General features: G+C 43.9%; 2 protein-coding genes across 3 annotated transcripts; both read right to left on the bottom strand.

Moving 5' to 3' along the window:
- Positions 1 to 1471: 1471 nt before the first annotated feature.
- On the bottom strand, positions 1472 to 22002 carry LOC110496819 (ATPase family AAA domain-containing protein 2). The gene is made up of 28 exons (XM_036951046.1): positions 21923 to 22002; positions 14285 to 14334; positions 13954 to 14053; positions 13582 to 13654; positions 12870 to 12948; positions 12628 to 12771; positions 12172 to 12289; positions 11620 to 11724; positions 10931 to 11039; positions 10649 to 10764; positions 10253 to 10427; positions 9905 to 9993; positions 9624 to 9783; positions 9367 to 9457; positions 8845 to 9159; positions 8501 to 8618; positions 8178 to 8364; positions 7796 to 7981; positions 5698 to 5833; positions 5396 to 5592; positions 4662 to 4821; positions 4233 to 4355; positions 3736 to 3876; positions 3263 to 3266; positions 2745 to 3214; positions 2040 to 2185; positions 1734 to 1862; positions 1472 to 1559 (listed from the first exon to the last, which is right to left on the bottom strand). Exons 1-28 carry the CDS (start codon positions 22000 to 22002, stop codon positions 1527 to 1529), a joined length of 3834 nt encoding a protein of 1277 aa, XP_036806941.1. The 3' UTR covers positions 1472 to 1526.
- A 1853-nt stretch (positions 22003 to 23855) lies between these two features.
- LOC110496251 (oocyte zinc finger protein XlCOF6.1) lies at positions 23856 to 25490 on the bottom strand. 2 transcript variants are annotated; one of them, XM_021572033.2, is made up of 2 exons: positions 25141 to 25490; positions 23856 to 25002 (listed from the first exon to the last, which is right to left on the bottom strand). In XM_021572033.2, exons 1-2 carry the CDS (start codon positions 25325 to 25327, stop codon positions 24104 to 24106), a joined length of 1086 nt encoding a protein of 361 aa, XP_021427708.1. In that variant the 5' UTR covers positions 25328 to 25490; the 3' UTR covers positions 23856 to 24103. The 2 variants fall into 2 exon arrangements, with proteins under 2 accessions (XP_021427708.1, XP_021427709.1); XM_021572034.2 differs by having other exon boundaries at positions 25162 to 25473.
- Between the last annotated feature and the right edge of the window lie 1783 nt (positions 25491 to 27273).

The raw sequence follows: 27273 nt of genomic DNA, 5'->3' as shown, positions 1-27273 counted from the left end.
GGAGACAGAACGCATCTACTTCCTGAGCGATATGACGGCTGCGTGGTCCCATGGTGTTTATACTTACATACTACTGTTTGTACAGGTGAATGTGGTACCTTCAGGTGTTTGGAAATTGCTCCCAAGGATGAACCAGACTTGTGGAGGTCTACCATTTTTTTCCTGGTTTTGGCTGATTTCTTTTGATTTTCCCATGATGTCAAACAAAGAGACACTGAGGTTGAAGGTAGGCCTTGAGAAATACATCCACAGGGACACCTCCAATTGACTCAGATGATGTCAATTAGCCTATCAGAAGCTTCTAAAGCCATAACATAATTTTCTGGAATTGTCCAAGCTGTTTAAAGGCACAGTCAACTTAATGTATGTAAACTTCTGACCCACTGGAACTGTGATACAGTGAATTATAAGTGAAATAATCTGTCTGTAAACAATTGTTGGAAAAATGACTTGTGTCATGCACAAAGTAGATGTCCTAACCGACATGCCAAAACTATAGTTTGTTAACAAAAAAATGTGTGGAGTGGTTGAAAAGTTAGTTTTAAATGACCCCAACATAAGTTTATGTAAACTTCCGACTTCAACTGTATATACAGGGGGACAATGTGGCTATATACAAGGGGGGGGGGGGGGGGGGCATGCAGTCAACGTGCGGTGGAACAGTTTAGTCGAGGTAATATTTACATGTAGGTAGGGGTAAATTGGGTGGTGGTTGGGGGTCAATGAAAATATTCTAGGTAGCCATTTGGTTAGCTGTTCAGGAGTCTAATGGATTGGGGGTAAAAGCTGGTAAGAAGCCTTTTGGACCTAGACTTGGCGCTCCGGTACCGTTTGCCGTGCGGTAGCAGAGAGAACAGTTTATGACTAGGGTGGAGGAAGTCTTTGGCAATTTTTAGGGACTTCCTTTAACACCGCCTGATATAGAGGTCCTGGATGACAGGAAGCTTGGCCCCAGTAATGTACTGGGCCATAAGCACTACCCGCAAGTGCCTTGCGGTCGAAGGCCGAGCAGTAGCCATACCAAGCAGTGATGCAACTAGTCAGGACGCAGTCGGTGGTGCAGCTGTAGAACTTTTTGAGGATCTGAGGACCCATGGCAAATCTTTTCAGTCTCCTGTGGGGAATAGACGTTGTCGTGCCCTCTTCACAACTGTCTTGGTGTGTTTGGATACCTTTAATATTAGATTTCGTGCACCAGCTGGTAGATTAAAGACAGACTCAGCGATATGACATATATGCAGAAAGTAAACAGCATACTAGGAGCAACTAGGAGCATTGAAGTGCGAGGCCAAACTTCTCAGCTGTTTTGGTCCTGTGGGTCCCACACACTGACTTGTAAGATTTGCAAGTCTCAAGTCAATTCTGACTCAATTTACTGTATCTGAGGCATGGACTTATGGAAAAACTCATTTCAGACCAATGTAATGCATGATTAGGACCATTGTAATAGGTAAAGAAAAAAAAGAGAATCTTTAAATGCATCATATTTTATTACAATATGGAAATAAGCAAAACATCAAGCGAAGTTAGGAAAAGTTGTCAATGTCTCCCTTCATTTCCTAAAATGAATGAAAGGAAAATTAACAAAGATTAAGTCATTCAAGTGACTCACATGCACATCAATTAACTAAGCACACATTTCAATGTAGGGAATCTTTTTGGTTTCCATACTCAATGCACTGTATTTCCTACAACAAGTGACGTGAAAGAGTCATAAGTTGTAAGCCACATACCTGTACGAGCTCCGTCTTATCAAAGTTCTTGCGGTATCTGTAGATGCTCTGACACAACAACGCATAGAGCTTCTCCAGCTGATGCACCTCATAACCCTCAGTCTTGGACACAGCTCTTTTGAGCAATTGCTGGACAAGAAATATTACACAAATCACTATGAATATAGGATGAATGGTTAAGCGTTTGGCTGTGACCATGATTGTTTTCGGGACCCAGATTTCTGATCTACAACGTTCTGGTTGTAGTTCTGGTACATTGTAAGAAGCATGGCCTGACCTAAAAGACTGGTCAGGAGGGTACAGTACCTTGAGTTTGTCGTGGTCCACAACCAGCTGAGGAGTCTTCTGGGTCAGAATCTCCAGGGCCTTGTCCACGTCAATCAACTGCTGTTGCTGCTGCACCAGAGTCAACTGCTGCACCAGAGTCATAGTGGCACGGGTCACACGCCTCTCTGTTGGAGGGAAACACAGGAAGCAATCAGAAGGGTGTGGGGGGGGGGGGGCTGATAAGCTGAAGTCCCCTGCTGGCTGAACAGGCTGTTGCTAACACAATGTGCAATTGGTGTTGACATACATATCTCCTAACATGCAAATTAGGTTTCTACTCGAACATTGGATCTGAAGCATTAAGTGGGGGCATGGTTTCCTATTCTAGACCTTAGAGGTGTTACTTTGAAAAACGTGCAAACTAAGGCACAGAAGACCATTATAAGCATTTGCACTATTAATCTCGTTTGATATTTACAACAAAGTCAACCTTTCTGCATGCGTTCACTCGCCCTCATGCTGTGGCGATCACATTTACAGTACATCCAAAGGCACTCACTTTCGCAATAGTATTTAAATAAGTCAAGAGATGGATGTATCCCTTTAACTGATGCGTTGTGCTGAGTTAGAGCTCCAACAGCAGGAGCCCCAGAGACCAAAGGTCAGTGAGACTGACTGAACGATTCCCGTCGGCCAGAAGCAGTAGCTTGCTTCGCTGCCCGTGTCCTGGACCCTAATACAGACCTATGTCCCAGTCCTCCTCCAAAATGTCAGGCTCTTTGGTCTTTGCGTGGTGTTTCTCCCCCTGATCTATCTCCTTTGTAGGGGTGTTGTTAACTGGACTTGGGTCATGTTCCACTGGAGGGCTGGCAGGCTGATGGTGGTCTCCCATTGACTGCCACCACTGAACCGGCTTAGACCCCAGATTGGACCTGTGTGATTCTTCTGTGGGGTCTTGAGCTTGCTGTTGCCAGTCTCCATTGGGGATGGGGGTGGTGAGCTGCTCTGTAACACAGGCCTCTTCCACATCCTCGGCACTGGTCTTCTCCGAGGTACACTCCATAGGGGAGTCTCCACAGCCGTTCTCTAGAATAGTCTCCAAAGGCTTAGCTTGTTTCTCTTCACCCTCCTCTATGCGATCCCTCTCATCCCCCTCTTCCTCCCCAGAGTTTGTGATCTCATTGTTGGAAGGAAGACTTTTCTTTTTAATTCTTCTTTATGATGCCGGAGGTCAATTTTAATTTTGGGCCGTTTCTTCTCACGGGGCTAGGAAAGAGGTTAAATAGAGAAGGTCATTTAACATGATAGAGAAATGGACAGGCAGAAAGACAGACTTCTCTGTAACCATGAATATCATCTTCCTCTCCTCCCTGGCTCTCAATTTCTGCTCTTCCATGTCATGGTGTTTTTTTAAAAACTGTTTGGTCTGGACTTCTGACTGGTGCACTCAACTGGAAAGACTCCTCCTTCTGTTCCTGTCCTGATCGTTGGTACGTCCACTTTCTATCCCTCGCAACACATCTGGCTGGTATTAGTTTTCTGCCCTTACATTTTGAAACACTACTACTGATAAAAACTGCTTACGTACTGTAAATCAAGCAGTAAAAAAACCTTGATGTTTGCCCAGTGTCTACCAGTATGAAGACTTTCTGAAGGCATGTCATTTCCACTGGATGTTCCTCTGCAACAAATGACCTACCAATAAACAGTTAAGAAGTGGAGTGGTGAGACCTACGTGCGGGCCGTGGGGTGTTGGCAGTGAACGGGGTGCTGGCGTCTTTGCCAGTGTTACCGCCTGGCCTCTTGGACTCTGCGAACCCTTCCTCTCTGGGCAAGGTCTGGTAGTAAGAGGGGGCGAACTTTGATGACGTGCACCCTGTTGGCAGACATTCACATGTTATTCGCTTTGCCAGTGAAAGCTAAGACGTTTCAGGGAAAATAAGATAGGGTTCATCTCATCATTGGACAAATAGTTGAAGAAGCTGACACTAGACACCGACACGACAACTAGCTGAACTCGTCTAGAGAGTGGTTGGTCACACTTTATTTGAATTCCATCAACAAACCATCTGTTGATAAAGCAACTGCTTGCTAAGGCTACGGTTGGGTTTAGGTTTAGAATAAGGGTTAGGAGATAGTTAGTTGAAATGTTACTGATAGATGCATCTACAGATGTTACCTGGACGTCACTACCGTAGCTTTTAAATTCCAGCAATACGGCAACGTTGTTACCTCTCTTGTTGCGTGACTCTCTGATCTGCTCACAGATCCTGTTAAAGTCCTCGTCCAGTTCGTCCCGGATGATGGCGTGGGTCGTGTCCTTTAGGGCACAAGCCCGGTGACGAATCTGACGATCTGGAAACACAAAGAGAGAGAGAGAGAGAGAGAGACATTGATGACAAAGGTAGGGGGCCTTGTCATCCGCAAGGCTGACTAACTGCAGTGGAACAATGAGACGGGAGATAACTAACAAAAATAAATGTAGCATACTCAATGGAGTAAGATAAGCTTTGTCCCAGATCTGTTTGTGATGTCTTGCCAACTCATACGGTCATTGGCAAGACAGCGGAAAACAGATCTGGAACCAGGCTAGAATTACATTTCAGTTATCATTTAATAGCAGCATTCAGTTGAATGAGATGGAGATGATTGTAGGTATACCAGATGGGTCGCTGTCAGGGTTGTACTCCAGGGCGTTCTTCCAGATCAGGTCCACGTCGTTGACAAACTCCCTGACGGTCACGTACTTGTGGAGGTCGACCTTGGACAGCACAGTGGAGAGGTCCATGGGATGCCTGATCACCTTAATATAGTCAGGGACCTGGCGAGAGAAGAACACAAGCCATTGATAAGATGGGGGACAATACCACTCTGATAGGTTGTTTTGGATGAGAGCGTCAGTAACGGAGAGAGGCTACAGATCTGAGGTGATAACAGTGCAGCCCAAGGAACCACAGCTCACTTAGACTGTATGTACTTGTATTCAGACTCGCTAGTTAAGTAGTTAAGTTTGGGTCATTCAACACTCAGCTTACATTAGAGTAAAAGTAATCTTGACTATTTGTATTTATTTATTTTACCAGTTAAGTTCACTGAGAACATATTCTCATTTAAAGCCACAACCTGGGGAATAGTTACAAGGGGGGGGGGGTGAATGAGCCAATTGGAAGCTGGGAATTATTAGGTGGCCATGATGGTTTGAGGGCCAGAATGAGAACTCCGGACTCCGGGGTTAACACCACTACTCTTACAACAAGTACCATGGAATCTTTAGTGACCACAGAGAGTCAGGACACCAATTTAACGTCCCATCCAAAAGACGGCACCCGACACAGGACGACAACACCACATCTTCCTTCCTTGTTCCTCTCTCTTTCTCTGTGTTTTCTCCCTACCTCTTCGACATCCACAGGCTTAGTGAAGGCCTTGAAGCGCTTGTCCTGGGAGAGGCGCTCGGTGACGTTGCGCAGGAACAGCCTCAGCTCCCTGAGTGTGTCCTCCTCTTGCTCCTCCAGACGCAGACGCTCCCTCTCACTCATCTGCCTGGGGGGAGGAGGAGGGGCAAGGGGGAGCACCTCCATGGCATGCATCACTGACGCGGGGGAAGCAGAGCGGGTAAAGGAGAAGGATGGTTCAAATGGAGATGGGACACATACAGCAATTATACCAAGTGATTATCAAAAGGTCTTGTACTTACAGGCTTTCTTCTTGGAAGCAGGTGCCCTGGCAGCCTGGCTAAGGATGAGATTCTCAAAGAACTTCCTTCTCTCCTGCTGGGTGGGAGTTTTGATAGAGTGCACTTCTCCGTACTCCAACCGGAACAGAGTCTGGATCTGCGAGAGACAAATTGTGGAATAGTTACATCAGTGACCATTTAGGGCCTTCACCTCTATAAAGAGTATTAACTGAACGTTAAAATTTTAAAATTAAAATTAAAAAGCTAAATGGGTTGAGTAGCCCAGTAAGGTACTCCTCTACAGTACTTGTGATGTACAGTGGGGCAAAAAAGTATTTAGTCAGCCACCAATTGTGCAAGTTCTCCCACTGAAAAAGATGAGGCCTGTAATTTTCATCATAGGTACACTTCAACTATGACAGACAAAATGAGGAAAAAAATCCAGAAAATCACATTGTAGGATTTTTTATGAATTTATTTGCAAATTATGGTGGAAAATAAGTATTTGGTCAATAACAAAAGTGTCTCAATACTTTGTTATATACGCTTTGTTGGCAATGACAGAGGTCAAACCTTTTCTGTAAGTCTTCACAAGGTTTTCACACACTGTTGCTGGTATTTTGGCCCATTCCTCCATGCAGATCTCCTCTAGAGCAGTGATGTTTTGGGGCTGTTGCTGGGCAACACAGACTTTCAACTCCCTCCAAAGATTTTCTATGGGGTTGAGATCTGGAGACTGGCTAGGCCACTCCTGGACCTTGAAATGCTTCTTATGAAGCCACTCCTTCGTTGCCCGGGCGGTGTGTTTGGGATCATTGTCATGCTGAAAGACCCAGCCACGTTTCATCTTCAATGCCTTTGCTGATGGAAGGAGGTTTCACTCAAAATCTCACGATACATGGCCCCATTCATTCTTTCCTTTACACGGATCAGTCGTCCTGGTCCCTTTGCAGAAAAACAGCTCCAAAGCATGATGTCTCCACCCCCATGCTTCACAGTAGGTATGGTGTTCTTTGGATGCAACTCAGCATTCTTTGTCCTCCAAACACGACGAGTTGAGTTTTTACCAAAAAGTTATATTTTGGTTTCATCTGAACGTATGACATTCTCCCAATCTTCTTCTGGATCATCCAAATGCTCTCTAGCAAACTTCAGACGGGCCTGGACATGTACTGGCTTAAGCAGGGGTACACGTCTGGCACTGCAGGATTTCAGTCCCTGGCGGCGTAGTGTGTTACTGATGGTAGGCTTTGTTACTTTGGTCCCAGCTCTCTGCAGGTCATTCACTAGGTACCCCCGTGTGGTCCTGGGATTTTTGCTCACCGTTCTTGTGATCATTTTGACCCCACTGGGTGAGATCTTGCGTGGAGCCCCAGATCGAGGGAGATTATCAGTGGTCTTGTATGTCTTCCATTTCCTAATAATTGCTCCCACAGTTGATTTCTTCAAACCAAGCTGCTTACCTATTGCAGATTCAGTCTTCCAAGCCTGGTGCAGGTTTACAATTTTGTTTCTGGTGTCCTTTGACAGCTCTTTGGTCTTGGCCATAGTGGAGTTTGGAGTTGAGCTGTTTGAGGTTGTGGACAGGTGTCTTTTATACTGATAACAAGTTCAAACAGGTGCCATTAATACAGGTGGAGGAGTGGAGGCCAGAGGAGCCTCTTAAAGAAGAAGTTACAGGTCTGTGAGAGCGAGAAATCTTGCTTGTTTGTAGATGACCAAATACTTATTTTCCACCATAATTTGCAAATAAATTCATTACAAATCCTACAATGTGATTTTCTGGATTTTTTTCCCTCATTTTGTCTGTCATGCACTGTGTATTGTAATTTAAGGTTAGTTTGTTACATCTTCGAATGAGCAGCTTCCTGCCTAGCTCCATTTTACACAGCTTCCATCTCGCTTTGGGCTGATTGTTATAAACTGGTCCTGGTTTTACCCCAGTCTTGCACACACTTTTTAAAGTAGCCTAACTGTATCGGCGATGAGCTTAATTCCTAACGGCGTTCATTGACAAGTTGTAATGTGATTAATTCTGATAAGTCAAGCGCAATGAAGCGATACATCCCAGGTGGTTTGCCCCACTGTATATGGCGGGGGAGGCCCAGGTAAGACCTACCTCGTCAGCCAAGTCGTGGTGAGCCACGTTGCTGGTGGCCAGCAGCATGATGGGGGAGAAGGAGGGGATGTCCTGCAGCAGGCTGAGGAATGTGGCCTTGAGGGTCAGGCCCACCGTGTCCCACCACTGCTGGATGTGGGGGATGTACAGGATGCTGGGGGAGGTCCGCTTGGCCTCGCAGAACACCTGGGGAAGGCAGGGCGAGAGGTCACCGACACTATCACTCACCAACCTAGCACTTAGTTCGGGATGCAAATTGCACTTGACTTAGTAATTATGTGCTTGATGAAGTCAACTTTCGGGCTATAGTTCTCTCCACCACAAATGAGAGGAGCATGTTAACACTTCACTTCTAGAAGACTACATTCGGTTCAGCAAGTACCTGAGCACAGGCCTCCTCCGGGGAGGTGCAGCTGACTCCAAACAGCACGGCCATGTCCAGGGTGTAGACGGTGAACTTCTCCAAGGCGTGCAGCACGGCGGGGGCCAGGTGGGAGCTCTGACCCGCCCCGGGACGCCCGACCAGCAGCAGCCTGGGCCGGTAGGTGGTGGGGTGGCAGGTCGCACTCCTGGAACAGGAGGCGAGAGGTGAAGTGAATGGAGACTCCGGGATGTGATTATGAACGAAAACAACGAGAATAGGGGGTTTATTTAATCTACATATCTACGTCTTATAGCTTATAGGTAGCTTATAGGTTGCCTTACCTGGCAAAATGGAGGAAGCTCCCTTTGGTGGTGGTCTGTTTGGTGATGGAATTATTGGATGAGGGGCCCTCGTCCCCACTGTACATGAGGTCATCCTCCAGAATGCTAGCTGTCAGATCTGATCAAAGGAAAAAGTTGATTAAGAAGTTGCATCAACTGAACTTAACCAACGATCCACTCTAACAGTGACCTAGCCTGGTCCCACATCTGTTTGTGCTGTATAGCCAACATTGGCATGACAATGACCATAGGAATCGGCAAGACAGCACAAAATAAATCTGGGACCAGATATCAACGACCGTGACTGTGTTTCCAGACCAAACTGAACCGCGACCCGGACCCACCTGTGTCCCTCTTCCTCTTGAGGCCCTGCTCGGCGTGGGGGAAGACCTTCTGCAGTGCGTCCAGCACGTTGGTGAGTTCGGGGCCCAGCAGAGGCGTGACCACGGGGGTCAGGGCCTTGGCAGGGGACGACACGGCCCTCTGGGAGGCTGGCACCATCTTCCTCATGGCGGCCACAAAGTCCCTGCTGTTGATGTTGATGGAGCCCACATCCAACAGGAGCTTCTGGGACGTGCCGTAGATCTGGGGGTAACGGCGGCGTAGCGCGCAGAGGGCCGCCTCGGCGCACACCGCCTTGATGTCGGCGCCGCAGTAGCCTGGAGTACAGAGTGGGAAGATGTTGTGGTTAATACGTGGCATGTGTCAGATTGACTGTGGAACTGTGTTAAATCGATAGTTGAATTGTGGTGATGTCTGGATATTATGAGACAGCAAAACTACATAGTCCTTTTTGTTCTCACAATTATAGTGAAATCTCGACTTCCCCAATGCTACAGTTGATTTGGAATACATTAGGCACCTACCAACACATTTATCAGCCAACTCCTCCAGGAAAGGATCGGACGGTGTAGGATTCCACTGTCTGGTGTGAATCTTTAGGATATCTTTCCGGGACTGGAGTTGGAGAAATAAATTCAAAGGTAAAGCACACAAATGAAACGTAACTGCACGTAGGTCTCCGATTTCAGTGGAAGAGTCAGATAAACATTGGAGTTACACATGCACACATATCAACTCAAGTGAGGATTCTCCCCCCACACACACAGGCGATCAGTCTTACCTCACGATCAGGGAGGCCAAAGAGGAACTCCCTGTCGAAGCGTCCGGGGCGTCTAAGGGCGGGGTCGATAGAGTCCAGTCGGTTGGTGGCTCCAATCACCACCACCTCTCCTCGGCTATCCAGGCCATCCATCAGGGCCAGCAGGGTGGACACGATGGAACTGTGGGAAGGAACCACAAGGGGGGAGTACACAATGTTTGGCATGCAGGTGCAATCAAGGGTAAGTCTCTGTAAGCAGTGACTTCACTGGTGTGAAATGAAGAGTGGCTGAAATGTCTCACCTGTGTATCTGGTCTTGGCGACTGGAGCGAACCGGAGCCAGCCCATCGATTTCATCAAAGAAGATAATGGCTGGCCGCATCTGGTAGGCCTGTGGGTACAAATAATGAGTATTGCGGTCAGTGCAAGTACATCCCTATATAATAGGCATTACCCTAAAACACTGTATAGCCAGCCAGCCACCCTCGCATTTCACTTTGCAGATTTACAACAAGAGACCAATAGTGACTTGAGCAGAAAATTCTGATAGATAGGCAAATACTAGACTCAATGGTCTCACAAAAACTGAACGCACCAGTGATAATTGTATGAATGATCTCCAGTGTGTTGTATGAGGAAATGTACTGTACTTGGTCAAAGAGCAGCCTGAGCTGGCGTTCCGACTCGCCCACCCACTTGCTCAAGCAGTCGGCCCCCTTCCTCATGAAGAAGGCCACCTTCCTGTCCCCCTGGCTGCACTCGTTGGCCAGCGCTCTGGCTACCAGGGTCTTCCCCGTACCCGGGGGACCATAGAACAGGCAGCCCCTGCAATAGACAACAGGGATTGTCTTAGTACTGATCCTTGCAAAGGACACAACTGATCCAAGAGCCAATTAAATGAGTGGATAAGGCTGTGATTAGGGTTGGGGGTGGGGCTTAAATCCATTGACAGGATCCATTCTAGTTGCTCACCCACAAGTAAGTAAATCAACTGCTAGTTACCCAATAAACTATGTTAGCTTTTCAACCCTAAAACAAGTGCTCACCTTGGGGGCTGGATCTTGAATTTCTCAAACACCTCTGGGTAGAGCAGAGGGAAAACTACCATCTCTTTCAGGGCGGAGATGTGGCTTGTCAGACCACCAACGCTGTCAAAGCGCACCTTGAGGGAAGAGAGAGGGTTGGTACATTACACAGAAGAAACAGGAAGATCATTTAAAGACCATAGCATGTAGGCAAACCAACTTTTAGATGAAAAAATAAATTAAAAAAATGGCTTAAAAATCATTTCACGTTTCAATTCAGCTGACTGTGATGTTAGAACGTACCGACTGGTCAATCACCATGGGGTCGACATCCGCCAGGCTCGCACCCATCTTCATTCTGTCCTTATGGATTCCCAAAATGTCCTCTTTTCGCAAATTCAGAGGCAGACACCTGAGAGGGATCCCAAAATGTGCGGTTTTGGCAAGCTTATTCTGAGCAAAAGCTCAAAACCACACCGGATTCCGCTCGTGTAAAATATTAGACTGAGATTTTGTTGACAAATCCAGATATTAATATTGTTCCTTGTGTTAGTCTCATATAGGAGAAACTCATGAGTAAGATCATGTGTTCACTCTAAAAGGTCTGGCTCCCAATGAACCTCACCAAGGAGATATTACTAGAACAACCAAGCTGGAACCTTCGTCAATTATTACATCATCGACGACCACCACTCATGTTGTCATAGACACAGTTCAAAAAACATTCAAGAGTGGGGAATCATTGTCTGCTCAGCAGGCCCTTTTTTTCTAGCATGTTCATTATCCTTTAAATATGATTGAATCGTGTCCAAGGTAATATGTGACGTCAAATAACAGACGATCAGTATAAAAAATGATGTAATATGTAACAAAACATTGTTTAATCCTTTCTGTAGTACCAATTTCAAGCGGAGATGTCATCTGTGAACTAAATTAAACATTTTACCATTCTAGGGACAAGTAAAACTGTTACAGTGTATCAAACTGATGACATGTTAACTGACCTGTTCTTGGCTTCTTGCTCTGCGTCTTCCTCATCAGAGGAGTCGTCCTCATCAGAGGAGCTGGCTTCCCGGGTGTGCCAAGCATACCTTTTCCTGTGGGTCAAACCAAACCGTAAGGAGACAGAGAAAGGACAAACTTCTTCACTACTTTACGGTGCTCCTCTCTTCCCAAGCTGTCAGTCCCCAATAGCAAATGTGAGACCAAAGTTGTTTAAATTGTGCCATAGACTCACCTGCCTATGGACCCAATCCTGTTGTTTGAAACAGTGAAACAAGAAAAGAGATGAAAAACATTAAAACCTCACATTGAAAAGTAATCTATATTCACAATGTCCTACAAGAGTAGCCCTTAGACAACAAACCAGAACCATTTACAAAGACCAAACACATGAAACACAGCCTTATTGGACCCTACAATATATTCTGGTTAAAACAGATTTTGATCCTAAAAAAAACCAATGTAATATACATATGGACTAAGACTATTGGTAAAGTGCCAGTGATGTAGAGTACTGTGGGAGGGTGAGCAACAGTGCAGACCTGCCACTCCTTCGGCTGGTAGTATAGGCACTCCTGGGCACTGAGGCACTGATGCGGTAGCTCCCTCTAGTGGAAGTTGCCTGACGGTCGAAAAACACGGGCGGCTGATTCCTGGATTCTACAGATGAAACAGTGAGAGGAGTAACATGATAAGCACTGATCTCCCTGCCCATAGTCAAGCACTTCAGTGGGAGTGTTGATCTAGGCTCAGTTTTGCTTTCTAGATCAGAATATTGTTTGTGGAGATATGCTCTGATGAAGGTTGATGTTAAACAACGTTAAAATGTGATGAAATCCTTTTATTTTTAATTTGAACTAAGTTACACTTCTCAAAAGGCACCGAATTGGTGGAACTACGCTAATTTACAGAGAACATTTCTCAGAAGGCTCTAGTTCAGTGAAGAGTCATACGTTGGGATGTGCTTTTTACGGGATTCAAATGTGAAAAGGACCAACCATCCAGTGGCGCATGGTAACGAACCACCGCTTTTTTCTGTCGAGGTTCATAGCGCTTGCCGTTATTGTCGTTTTCGTCGTCCTCATCATCGTCGTCCTCATCATCGTCGTCGTCCTCATCGTCTCCACCGTCATCAGAGTACTCTGGAAATAGGTGTTGGACCAAAAGTTAATGAACTCCTGTTTAGAGCGTTATGGTCAAACATACTGTAGCTTTCCCCTAAACTACAATAGAAACATACCTTCAGTTTCTTGTTTGGAAACAGTTTTTACTGTTGGAGAGGCGGTAGTCTTCTTTCGCTGGGCTTTAGAATACATCATCTGCGATTTAACAAAAAAAATCTATAAACTTCATAGATACAACTGGTATGGTATAGCCATGTCCTTTTTCAATGACCGGTATGACACAATGGTACATATTTCAGTGAGACTTCAAATCTCAAAGGGGATCATTGGTCATTTCCATGCATTAGTCTCATTTCTCAAGGCTATAAGCCAGGGATAACTGTGTGAAATTCTAATTAAATGTATTACTACTCCGGTTTCTTCAAATATGGTGGCCACTGATAAACCCTTTATAAGTCATCTGCTGGTGAATGAGGCAACAACATCACAATAGTGTGTTTACTTTCCCCAAAACCACAGCACAGAGGACTGCTGAGGGCAGAGAGAGAGAGAGAGCGAGAGAGAGAGGGTGGTGGACCACAGATGGGTGCAACACCCTTACAATGGCCTGATAAGAGATTGTGTGCGGTAGCAGAAGATACAGAACCTGGAAAAAGTGGCCAGTTACTACGTAAACATTTCTACAGGGCAACAAGCCCTTGTGTTTGGGTACAGTTAGTGTGGGTCTTCAATGTCAATGAATGGTTTCTTATTGTTTGCAAATTATTCCCTGCCTTTGTGGGTGGCTGAATGACAAAATTATATTTCACAAGATGGAAAAGGCCTCACTGATTGTTTTGAGTTTTTCAAGTGGCGGCACATCTTCATGTCATCAATCTTGTGGAGGACCGCCTCAGCAGTACTACGGAGAAAAACAAGTGACGACATAAAAACTTCTGATGGTATCCTTCTTTAGCATGACTTCGTGGAGGTTTTGGGTCCCAATGAAATAAGCATTAATTGTGTACTTATTTTTTGGGGGAAAAGCAGAGGAATTTGTAATATGCCTATAATAACCCACGTCTGACATCTGTAATAACCCAAATAGTCCCTGTATTAAGACTATCCCCCATGTTACACACTCTACCGGGGAAGTAAACAAGAGACTAGGGAGCAAGGACACACGGGGGGAAATCAGGATTTTGTGGTGATGCTCCTTACTCAGTGATGAGGCAGTCGTAGATAATGGACTGTTGGTCCCTGGTGGTTCTGGTGCTGCGTCTCAAAACCCCCTGGGATCCTCCGGGTCTAGGGGACCTCTCTGGAACAGGTATTCAAAACACAATTCATAACTTATTCACAATTCCGTGTAGGTGAATGAGTGTGAATGTGAATGATTCTTTTGAGTCAATTGTGGGACATCCTCTTTTTATTTTTTTATTTTTATTGCTGTGTGTTTTTTATGGCATGTCTAAATAGGTGAATTGTTGTGTTCTAGGAAAGACCTAGATTGTGTTTGCATTGTGTAATGTCAAACATGCTTTAAACTCACCAGTTTGGTCATCTTCACTGGCCCCATTGACCTGAAACCTGGGTGATTTCCTGGGAAGGAATCAAAAATAACATTGAAAAACAATTACCTTAAAATGTCAGAAGAAGAATACTTGATGGTATCAAAATCAGTCTTACAGTAGCCTGGGTACCAGTCTGTTTAGCTAACATTCCACCCCAGCAATGACATGGAGTAGGCCTACAGGGAGTGGAACGTTACCTAAACAGACTGGTACCCAGGCTACTGTAAGACTGCAGACAACGATGCATCTTGACTTTATACCTGGCTTAGGGATAGAAACATTAGCTTACCACATGCCAAAATGTTTATGCAGTGCATTAGGCAAGTATTTCAGACCCCATTGACTTTTTCCACATTTTCTTAAATTACAGCCTTATTCTAAAATGGATTAAATAAGACATTTTCCTCATCAATCTACACACAATACCCCATAAAGTTAATTGTTTTTGCAAATGTATATAAATAAAACTTGAATATCACATTTACATAACTATTCAGACCCTTCACCTTTTTAAAGCACATTGGCAGCGATTACAGCCTCGAGTCTTGGGTATGACGCAACAAATTTGAGCATCAAATTTGAGAGAAATAAGCTTTTTGTACATATGGAAAATGTCAGATATTTTATTTCAGCTCTTGAAACATGGGACCAACACTTTACATGATGTGTTTATATTTTCGTTCAGTATACATCCCTAATATTTAACTCGTGCGTACTCTGACTTGCCTTGTTATCTTTCTGACAGGTCTCCCATTCTCTGGTGTTTGTTCATTTAGCTCTTCCAAGGAGATAATATGCCGTTCCTTCTCATCAACATATCCCTGAGAAAGAGAACAGCAGAACTCAAATTTTAAAAAAAATAGTAGTAGTTTGTTAAGACAAAGTTTAGAAATGTACAACAATTATATATATCTTTTTTTATCGGTTGACATTTGCAGATTTTGCGAAGAGCTGAGGTGACTGATAGTTTTCAAATGAGGACACTAGAATTGTTCAACTCACCTTAGTCAAGCGTGCGGACTTCCTCGGTAAATTCTGCGGGGATTGAAAATCGGCGTCCGGTTGTGAAGACTTTTGGTTTGTTGATTTGTCTGCGTCCGAAATTCTACCTATAATCACCATTGTGTTGAATTAAGTGCGCATTTATGGAGTTGGATAGCTAATACTACGGTCAATTATTCACAAGTGCAATGTTAACAATGGTATGCATCGGTCTATCTCGATATAATTGTGAACAAGGTTCTAGCAAACCTGAGCTGTCAAAACTACTTCTGTATAAATTCAAAAGACCGAATTCTGTCGCCACCTACGTCACAGATCGTATGCTGGCAGCGTTCGTTTTACATCTCCCGGGGCGGAAAGATTAGTTTATTATGAATCTCCATTAGCTACGGAACATGCAGCAGCTATTATTCCTGGGGTCCACATAAAACGTACAAAAACATGACAAAGTACGGAACAGTTATAGACAAGGACATTGCCTACATACATACACTACCTTTCAAAAGTTTGGGGTCACTTAGAAATGTCCTTGTTTTTAAAGAAAAGCACATTAACATTAATGTCTACACTGTAAATGATTATTGTAGCTGGAAACGGCCGATTTTTTTAATGGAATATCTACATAGACGTACAGAGGCCCATTATCAGCAACCATCACTCCTGTGTTGCAATGGCACGTTGTGTTAGCTAATTTTAAAAGGTTACTTGATCATTAGAAAACCCTTTTGCAATTATGTTAGCACAGCTGAACACTGTTGTCCTTATTAAAGAAGCAAAAAACTGGCCTTCTTAGACTAGTTGAGTATCTGTAGCATCAACATTTGTGGGTTTGATTACAGGCTCAAAATGGCCAGAAACAAAGACCTTTCTTCTGAAACTCGTCAGTCTATTCTTGTTCTGAGAAATGAAGGCTATTCCATGCGAGAAACTGCCAAGAAACTGAAGATCTCGTACAACTCTGTGTACTACTCCCTTCACAGAACAGCGCAAACTGTCTCTAACCAGAATAGAAAGAGGGATGGGAGGCCCCGGTGCACAACTGAGCATGAAAACAAGTACATTAGTGTCTAGTTTAAGAAACAGACACCTCACAAGTCCTCAACTGGCAGCTTTATTAAATAGTACCCGCAAAACACCAGTCTCAACTCAACAGTAAAGAGGCGACTCCGGGATGCTGGCCTTCTAGGCACAGTTCCTCTGTCCAGTGTCTGTGTTCTTTTGCCCATCTTAATCTTTTCTATTTATTGGCCAGTCTGCGATAAGGCTTTTTTTCATTTCTCTCTGCCTAGAAGTCCAGCATCCCGGAGTCACCTCTTCACTGTTGAGAGTGGTGTTTTGTGGGTACTATTTAATGAAGCTGCCAGTTGAGGACTTGTGAGGCATCTGTTCCCAAAACTACCATCTGTTACGAACAGAGTGGACTAAGTTCTGTAGACTTTACCCTTTGCAAAAGTTTATAAAGGTGCAAATGCAAATTGAGTTATTGCACAAGCGCACTTCACAGAGTAGGCATTCCCCAACGAAAATATGCAAGTGCCTGCTAGAATGCGCCAATCGAATCTTGCTAGCTCGTGCTTGGCTCTGCCCATCTCTTAGATTTTTCCGCCCACTATGGCTCATTTGTTCCTATTTGAAATGACAGGCTCTGGTCCATCTTGATACAATCCTGATCTAGCGAGCTTACATTCTGTTATGTGTAGCGATACAGAATGTAAGCTTGTGAGATCAGGATGGTTCGCACAAGGCTACAATGGGGGTAGATAATTAACTGAAATGTATTAGTCACACATAATCTCAATTGGTCCAAGGGGGTGGGGGCGGCTGCATCATTGGTAGGGGACGACATATTTACTGTTGCCTTGTTTCCTTATTGATATAAATGATATATGCAAAAGTATCTGGATACCCCTTCAAATTAGTGGATTTGGCTATTTCAGCCACAACCATTGCTAAAATCGAGCACACAGCCATGCAATCTCCATAGACAAAACATTGGCAGTAGAATGGCCTTACTGAAGAGCTCATTGACTTTCAACGTGGCATCGTCATAAGATGCCACTTTTCCAACAAGTCAGTTCGTCAAATTTCTGCCCTGCTAGAGCTGCTCCGGTCAACTCTAATTGCTGCTATTGTGAAGTGGGAACGTCTAGGAGCAATAACGGGTCAGCCGTGAAGTGGTAGGCCACACAAGCTCACAGAACGAGACTGCCGAGCACTGAAGCAGGTAAAAATAGTCTGTCCTTGGTTGCAACACTCAGTACAGAGTTCCAAACGGCCTCAGGAAGCAACGCCAGGACAATACCGATCATAGGGAGCTTCATGAAATGGGTTTCCATGGCCGAGCAGACGCATACAAGCCTAAGATCACCATGCGCAATGCCAAGCGTTGGCTGGAGTGGTGTTAAGCTCGCCGCCATTGGACTCTGGAGCAGTGGAAACAAGTTCTCCGGAGTGATGAATCACGCTTCACCATCTACAGCATTCAATAACATTCAAGACGAGTCTGTGCTTCCAACTTTGTGGCAACAGTTTGGGGAAGGCCCCTTCCTGCTCCAGCATGACAATGCCACCATGCAAAAAGTGTGGTTCATACAGAAATGAATGGGCTGCACAGAGTCCTTACCTCAACCCCATTGAACACCTTTGGGATGAATTGGAACGCCGACTGCGAACCAGGCCTAATCGCCTAACATCATTGCCAGACCTCATTAATGCTCGTGGCTGAATGGAAGCAAGTCCCCGCAGCAATGTTCCAACATCTAGTGGAAAGCCTTCCCAGAAGAGTCAAGGCTGTTATAGCAGCAAAGGGGGGACCTACTCCATATTAATGCCCATCATTTTGGAATGAGATGTTCGACAAGCAGGTGTCCACATACACTACATGACCTGTATCTGCTAAAACAAATAAACATTTGTATTAGCATATTTCAAATAATTGAATAAGGAATTCACATGATCATATTCATATCATATTGTATATTATAAACATAATGTCATAAATGTAATTATCCCCAGCACATAACTTCAGAGCCAGTATCCAAACCATAACATAAATGCAGTCAGTATTTCAACCAGAATAATAATATTCATCATAATATACAACCTATTATTTCTGTCAAGTCATCACTCTTAAACCATAATTATCTCCAAAGCATTTACAAAATGTATGCACCATCGTTGAATGATTAAATTATTTCACTGCATAGCTAAACATTAGTATCCACACACGGCAACATTCCTTTGCCACTGAAAGTGGAAGTGACAGGGTTTTAAATACGTTGCAGATATGAAACAAACAGACAATCATAATATCAGTCAAAAATATAAAAATCTCAGTTTATGCTTCAAAACCAACTTTATTAAGGAGGTTTAAAAATTAGCTTATTTTTGACAAATCCACGACGTGACTTACAATAAGGCATTGTTGGCAGAATAGATGGATACAGTTCAATGCATGATTTACATAATACACCACTACATTTCTTGGTAGTCTAATTTTTTTATTGCTAGCAGGTTGTAAATCACAGCTGGCCTGGTAGATTGTTTACTGCCTCCACCCATTTGGGATGCACTGTTTCAGTTTCAATTACTCCATATTTTGAACAAAAATGGACAACTGTAACTAAGGCTGGGAATGACCATACAATCAAACTAGCAAGGGCAATAATCCCAAATCAGTCACAATGGGGTTAATAGGCTAGCGCACATGTGTCAAACAAGGCCTGCGGGCCAAATAGAACACACAAGCAAGTATAAATTAGTCAACAGTTCAGTCATCTACTCTATGAAATTACAGCCTGATGTGCTCCCATCCAGTGTTGCCAAATAATTTTCAAGGTAAATTGCTAGAGGCAGGTTGATTTGTTGCTAAATGACGTTGTGATGTCATTGCGTGATAACGTAAAACTGCGTTACGTAGAATACACAATAACGTTACTCAGATTGACTGGCCATCTCTGCAAAAAATAAGATTTGACATTTGTTCATGTCGACTCCCACTCTTTTCTGTACTTCTGGCTGTACAATTTTGTTTGACACTTGTTGATTGATGTTGTAAGTTCTGTTCAAGATCAATCATTCGTTACCAACTACACTGCTCAAAAAAAGAAAGGGAACACTTAAACAACACAATGTAACTCCAAGTCAATCACACTTCTGTGAAATCAAACTGTCCACTTAGGAAGCAACACTGATTGACAATAAATTTCACATGCTGTTGTGCAAATGGAATAGACAACAGGTGGAAATTATAGGCAATTAGCAAGACACCCCCAATAAAGGAGTGGTTCTGCAGGTGGTGACCATAGACCACTTCTCAGTTCCTATGCTTCCTAGCTGATGTTTTGGTCACTTTTGAATGCTGACAGAGTCTACGGAGTCTACAACCCACACAAGTGGCTCAGGTAGTGCAGCTCATCCAGGATGGGACATCAATGCGAGCTGTGGCAAGAAGGTTTGCTGTGTCTGTCAGCGTAGTGTCCAGAGCATGGAAGCGCTACCAGGAGACAGGCCAGTACATCAGAAGATGTGGAGGAGGCCGTAGGAGGGCAACAACCCAGCAGCAGGACCGCTACCTCCGCCTTTGTGCAAGGAGGAGCAGGAAGAGCACTGCCAGAGCCCTGCAAAATGACCTCCAGCAGGCCACAAATGTGCATGTGTCTGCTCAAACGGTCAGAAACAGACTCCATGAGGGTGGTATGAGGGCCCGACGTCCACAGGTGGGGGATGTGCTTACAGCCCAACACCGTGCAGGACGTTTGACATTTGCCAGAGAACACCAAGATTGGCAAATTCGCCACTGGCGCCCTGTGCTCATCACAGATGAAAGCAGGTTCACACTGAGCACATGTGACAGACGTGACAGTCTGGAGACGCCATGGAGAACGTTCTGCTGCCTGCAACATCCTCCAGCATGACCGGTTTGGAGGTGGGTCAGTCATGGTATGGGGTGGCATTTCTTTGGGGGGCCGCACACCTCCATGTGTTCTCCAGAGGTAGCCTGACTGCCATTAGGTACCGAGATGAGATCCTCAGACCCCTTGTGAGACCATATGCTGGTGTGGTTGGCCCTGGGTTCCTCCTAATGCAAGACAATGCTAGACCTCATGTGGCTGGAGTGTGTCAGCAGTTCCTGCAAGAGGAAGGCATTGATGCTATGGACCGCCCGTTCCCCAGACCTGAATCCAATTGAGCACATCTGAGACATCATGTCTCGCTCCATCCACCAACACCACATTGCACCACAGACTATCCAGGAGTTGCAATTTTGTGTCATTTAGAGGGGAAATGCATGCATTTTAGAGTTTGTCACTTTTCAAAAGTTGCTAAAAGTTCAAAATACATTTTTAAAGGTAGCTAAATTTGTTGCTAGGTGCTGTTTGAAAAAGTTGCCAGGGTAGTCTGAAAAGTTGCTAAATCTAGCAACAAAATTGCTAAATTGGCATCACTGCTCCCATCCGGTGAATTCAACTCCAATTGTGCTGCTGTCGTGTATCCCGTTTACAGCGCACAGCTGAGGGAAGGTTACTAAAATGTCGCAGTCTGGCTTCGGTTTTTAAAGCTTGACAAAAATGTAACCTGCAACAAAACACCACACAAAGGAGAAAGATGTAGGCCTATTACAGCAACATTAAAGCAATGGCCTAGGCTGGCTACTCAACTACAATGACTTACATTTTGAGTGTACCCTACAGCAACGTTGCATTTAAGTTTAAATGTTACAACAAACCTATAGCTACGTTTTTGTTATTTGGAGTGAAATACTTTTTTTAAATTATTTTTTTAAAATAGGGTCACAGCATATCATGCACATCTACAAGCATAACAACAAAGGCTGGACAAATATAATTTCATATTTTATTTAAATATGTTCAAATGCTATATACAGCAGCCTCCTATGTAAATAAATTGGCATTATAAAGTGCCATATTTATTCTTTAAAAAATTGCCAATTTGGGTCTCGGTTGCACATTTGTTTTGTAATAAAAAAAAAATTCAAAATAAAGAAATTTGGCCCTGTTGCCGATTCGGTTTGACACCCTAGGGCTAGCGTATCTATACTGAACAAAAATATAAACGCAACATGTAACGTGTGGGTCCCATTTTTCATTAGCTTAATTTTTTTTTTTTAAATGTTCCATATGCACAAAAATATTATTTTTCTCAAATGTTTACATCACTGTTAGCGAACATTTCTCCTTCGCAAAAAATGATCCATCCACCTGACAGGTGTTGCGTATCAAGAAGCTGATTAAACAGCATGATCATTACACAGGTGCACCTTGTGCTAGGGACAATAAAAGTCCACAACACAATAACACAGATGTCTCAAGTTGAGGGAGCATGCAATTGGCATGCTGGCTTCAAGAATGTCCACCAGAGCTGTTGCCAGAGAATTTAATGTTAATTTCTCTACCATAAGTCTCCTCCGTCGTTTTAGAGAATTTGGCATTATGTCCAACGGCCTCACAACCACAGACCACATGTAACCACACCAGCAAAGGACCTCCACATCCGGCTTCTTCACCTGCGGGATCATCTGAGAGCAGCCACCTGGACAACTGGGGAAACTGTGGGTTTGCAGGGAAACTCATCTGTGTGCTGGTAGTCCTCACCAGTCTGGACCTGACAGCAGTTTGGTGACGTAACCAACGTCAGTTGGCAGATTCTCACCTTTGATGGCCACTGGCAACATGGAGAAGTTTGCTTTTCACGGATGAATCCCGGTTTCAACTGTACCGGGCAGATGGCAAGCAGCGTGTATGGCGTCGTGTTGGTGAGTGGTTTGCTGATGTCAACATTGTGAACAGAGTGCCCCATGGTGGCGGAGTTATGGTATGGGCAGGGATAGGCATTAGCTACGGACAACAAATCCAATTTTATCGATGGCAATTTTAATGCAGAGATACCGTGACAAGATCCTGAGGCCCAAGGCCGCCATCATCTCATGTTTTACCATGATAATGCACGGCCCCATGTCGCAAGGATCTGTACACAATTCCTGGAAGCTGAAAACCTCCCAGTTCTTCCATGGCCTGGATACTCAGCACACGTCACCCATTGATCACGTTTGGGATGCTCTGGATCGATGTGCACAACCGTGTGTTCCAGTTCCTGCCAATATCCAAAAACTTCGCACTGCCATTGAAGAGGAGTGGGACAACATTTCAAAAGGCCACAATCAACTGCATGATCAACTCAATGCTGAGAGGTGTCACGCTGCATGAGGCAAATGGTGGTCACACCAGATACTGACTGGTTTTCTGATCCACACCCCTACTTGTTTTTTTAAAGGTATCTGTAAACAACGGACGCATATTAGTATTCCCAGTCGTGAAATCCATAGATTAGGACCTAATATATTTATTTCAATTGACTGATTTCATTATATGAACTGTAACTCAGTCAAATCTTTGAAATTGTTGCATGTTGCATTTATATTTTTGTTCAGTGCATTTATGTAGCTAGCTATTTATTTAGCAAGCTAAAAACACAGAGGCTAACGTTAACCAGCTAGCTGCTGGGAGGATGTCTTGTCATTGGAGGAGTGGGTGAGTGACTGACTTTTTCCCCCCTCATAGTTTTTCAGTGGCTACAGCTAGAGATGCAGGTGTTATTCAAAACATTTGAAATTGCTTTGCTAGCTGAGCTGAACTTGAACTTATCCACAGTTAGCATATCTCCTAGTTGTCAACCAAATGATGTATTTGGCGTCGATCAAATGGGCGGGCAGACGGGCAAATTCCCATTCAGATGTCAAAACCCGGTTTGGAACAAGCGGGCATTGGCAGGCAAGCTGCAGAAGGACGAGCAGGCTACTATTCCCCATCGTTTCAGTGGAATTTTGATGGCCAACTAGCTTAACAGGTTTGAGAGGGTTTATCTAAGGTGTCCTCGTTAGATTTTAGCTTATCTCGCTAACAATAGCATTAGATGTTGATTTTGTTGTTGTTGATGTGCATCGGCAACTGAGGGAGAGACAGCCTACCTTTTCATGGTTGTTTTATCAATAGGACTGTGAAGTTCCCAAATGGAAGAGGACTATTTACATGTTTGCAGAAATCCATTCAGGTGTATTTTGAGGCTTTTGGGCGAATACATTCTAATGATCTAAAGTCACACTGTTGCTATTACATGTAAACACAGTCCAGTTCAAAGTTAAGGATGGCAGGCCCGTGTGGCAAAAGACATATTTGCATATAGGCTTACTATAGCTCTGATTGGCTATGGCGCACCGGTCTGCGTAAACTCTGGTCCTAGACAGATGTTTTATTTACTGCAGTGTCTATTAAATATCAGCTGCTTTCCCACTCTATATTGCTATAGAATTTTCACAAAAGCAGTACTATACATCCCAAACATTCTATGAATTATCATATCTAAGTGCTCGCTTGTCAGATTATTATAAATGTTTATTTTAAAGGTGTCATTTTCCTGGGGGTGTATATGAACAGATTTTGGATTAAAGCTGATGTTGGGTTAAAGCTGAAATCCTCAAAAAACAGCACCATTGATCACCCCAGGCACATTTGTTATCATTTTTTTTTGTTATTTCTGTATTAACATCAGTCTGATCATTTTCTCTTCACCGTGGCTCAGACGTTCCAAAACAATCTAATTGTTAACAGGCTAATGTTTAAAGAGTCTATATATATTAATTTGGAACCAACAGCATGAATGATCCAGTTGCTTTCCTTTCGAGTTTTGTCCACATCCTGCATTTTTAGTCCCATCTTCTGACGTGAGATGTCCGTGTCCTCACTGTCTTTCGCCATTCTGTTTTGGTTCTGTTTTTGTCATTTGTGGACTTTATCCACATGTTTCAGCAGGTAAGCATTCCCAGTGAATCTTCTACCGCACACAGAACAGCCATGCTGTTTTTTACCTGTGTGAGTCAGTATATGCCTGTTCAGATGTGTTTTTCGACTGAATTTCTTTCCGCAGCTACCACAGCTAAATGGTCTCTCTCCTGTGTGAGTACGTACATGTTGGGTTAGGTTCCCCTTCTGATAGAAGCTTTTCCCGCAGTATCCACAGCTAAATGCTTTCTCTCCTTTATGAGTCTGTATATGCACATTCAGCAGCCCCTCGCTATAGAAGCATTTCCCACAGTCACCACAGCTAAATGGCCTCTCCCGTGTATGAATCCTCATGTGCTGGGATAGATGTGCTCTGTTTTTAAAGGTCTTGCCACAAACAAGGCAGGGGTTCCCACCGTGACAGAGTGGGACATGGGCCTTCAGTTTACTGGTGGAGTTGTAGGGGCATTCAACGGGTCTTTCCCTGGCGAGAGTCACATGCCTCTGAAGGTCAGCTTTTAGAGCAAATACTTTGCCGCAGTCACAGCAGCAGTGAGATTTTTTAGACATGGTACTGAGTTTAGAACAGTATGCCCCCAATGTTGGTTCGGGAGCCAATGGTGGACTGTTTACTTGGTCACTAATTACAGCTGAGCAGTGGCTGATGGCTTCCTGATCCCATTCACTTTTCACACAGGGAGAACTAAATATAAACTCTATGGTATTACCCTCTGGCCCTTGAAACTGCTCTTCCTCCTGGCTGGTCCTCAGTTCCTCTTTAATCAGTATGTGCCCTGGTTCCTCTTGTCCCAGACTAGGGCACCACTCCTGCTCACAGTGTTTTTGCTCAGGGGGAAACTCCTCTTCAGAGACAGGGAGAGAGAGCTGCTGGGAGTCTGGATGGAAGAAATGATAGGCGCAGACATGACTGAGTACACATTATTTTTGCAAAATCAACTAAAAAGATAATGAAATGATAATCGCTGATAGCCTAAACAGTATATTAAGTGAGTAAATGGGATCTACACACAAACCTATTGTACATAGTTTTATACCCGGTGTAATCCCAAGTTGTCTCCGTAGACGATCATTCTCCTCTTTAGATCGTGAGATCTCATCCTGGTACTCAGTTACGACTTTCTCAACTGCCCCCAAAATCTCCACCGTCGCCGCAGTCAAACACTCAGAAAGAAACGAATTCAAAGACTGTAATTTAGACATTGTTAGTAGACTTGTGGTATTATTATTGTCAAAAGAGCCTGTTCCTCTCAGGTTTTATTCACCTATGTAGTCTACAATTCGTCTACGAGGAAGGAATGTTAAAAAAGAAACTCGCTCTCCCAGTTCTACATCCGTGTTGTCTTCTTCTTCCGTTCTAATGAGTGGGTATGGCGAACCCAGAAACACAAATTAGCGCCCCCGGGTGGATGCAGTTTTACTACAGAGAACTACATATGGCGCAAAAAAGCAATCATTTCTACTGAATAAAAATATAAACACAACAATTTCAACGATTTTACTGAGTTACAGTTCATATACGGAAATCAGTCAATTGAAAAAAAAATCATTAGGCCCTAATCTATGGATTTCATGCCCTCCCAGGCCAATCAGAATGAGTTTTCCCCCACAAAAGGGCTTTATTACAGACAGAAATACTCCTCAGTTTCATCAGCTGTCCGGGTGGCTGGTCTCAGACGATCCCGCAGGTGAAGAAGACGGATGTGGAGGTCCTGAGATGGCGTGGTTACATGGTCAGCTGTTATGAGGCCGATGTACTGACAAATTCTCAAAAATGACATTGGAGGCGGCTTATGGTACAGTAATTAACATTCAATTCTCTGGCAACAGCTCTGATGGACAATCCTGCAGTCTGCATGCCAATTGCATGCTCCCTCAAAACTTGAGACATCTGTGGCATTATGCTGTGTGACAAAACTGCACATTTTAGAGTGCCCTTTTATTGTACCCAGCACAAGGTGCACCTATGTAATGACCACGCTGTTTAATCAGCTTCTTGATATGCCACACTTGTCAGGTGGATGGGTTATATTGGCAAAGGAGAAATGCACACAAACAGGGTTGTAAACAAATTTGTGCACAACATTTCAGATAAATAGGCTTTTTGTGCATATGGAACATTTCTGGGATATTGTATTTCAGCTCACGAAACATGGGACCAACACTTTACATGTTGCAAGAGGAGGAAGGGAAGTGCTACTAAGGTTACAATAGTACATTTTGGTAGACAGAAGGTGCTCTTTGGTAAAAGGGGTAAATTGGTAATCAAAAAGAAAGGAGGACCAAGGCACTCTTCATATAATTAATTAAAATGCCTTTATTTGTATGGCATGTTCAATAGAAAGAAAGTTCAATAGACGCATTTTGGCTGCATGGCCTTCGTCAGGGAGTACAAAGATATAATACAATGTCCTCTTTTGAACATCTCTTCCAATTAGCCATAATTTGAAGAGGGAGTGGTTACAAAATTGATTGGACACACCTAGTAAGCAATACTATACACAATAAAAAGTGAAATAATGTAACTGTGTTATCAAAAAAATCAACTCCAAGCTAGAAGTATCAGAACACCTGGAAAGGTAGTTCTAACCTTAAATATGACTGTGAGAAGTGTCAAGAATAAGAAAGCAATATATTCCATAGTACACTAGAACACAGCAAAACATGAACAACAGTATTAGCATAGCTGAGGGAAATTGAGCAAAATGTCCACTAGATGACAGCAAATGGACCTATCACAACCCTACAAGAAAGGTGAGAAATCCTGATCTTCATTTAAACCAGGGTACTCAGTGGCCTGTAGCTTGTAAATCCCAAAGCTTTCCCTTTTCTAATTGAGACCGGAACATGATCAATACCCATAGCTTGTAGGGAGGCAGGGTTGCCATGGTGTAGGGACTTGTAGAGCCTTGCCATTGGATAGTCTTCATTGCCTACCTGTATGGCGTACTTGTGTTCCGCTAAACGGTCTTGAAGGCATCTCTTTGTCTGTCCAATGTAGGACACCTTGCACTGTGGACATTCCAATCTATAGATGAGAGTCACCAGGAAGATAGCTGTGGACAAATTTGTCATTTAGGGTAGGACATCTCTTGAAGCTTATGCCTGGTGGCTCAGGGAAGACTTGGCGTAGTAGCGTATCACTTTGG

Source organism: Oncorhynchus mykiss, chromosome 18 (assembly GCF_013265735.2).
Source record: "Oncorhynchus mykiss isolate Arlee chromosome 18, USDA_OmykA_1.1, whole genome shotgun sequence".
Classification (NCBI taxonomy): Eukaryota; Metazoa; Chordata; class Actinopteri; order Salmoniformes; family Salmonidae; genus Oncorhynchus; species Oncorhynchus mykiss.
Note: the sequence above shows the minus strand (reverse complement) of the source record. Positions and strands in the feature narration are given on the sequence as shown.

Coding starts and splice junctions, on each gene's coding strand:
- LOC110496251 (XM_021572033.2), bottom strand. CDS start 25,327: ATGTCTAAATTACAGTCTTTGAATTCGTTTCTTTCTGAGTGTTTGACT. Junction 25,003..25,140: donor TATAAAACTATGTACAATAG/GTTTGTGTGTAG, acceptor TCTTCCATCCAG/ACTCCCAGCAGCTCTCTCTC.
- LOC110496819 (XM_036951046.1), bottom strand. CDS start 22,002: ATGTTGCCAGTGGCCATCAAAGGTGAGAATCTGCCAACTGACGTTGGT. Junction 4,822..5,395: donor AGCCTGTGGATGTCGAAGAG/GTAGGGAGAAAA, acceptor TTCTCTCGCCAG/GTCCCTGACTATATTAAGGT. Junction 4,356..4,661: donor CCCTGACAGCGACCCATCTG/GTATACCTACAA, acceptor TTGTGTTTCCAG/ATCGTCAGATTCGTCACCGG.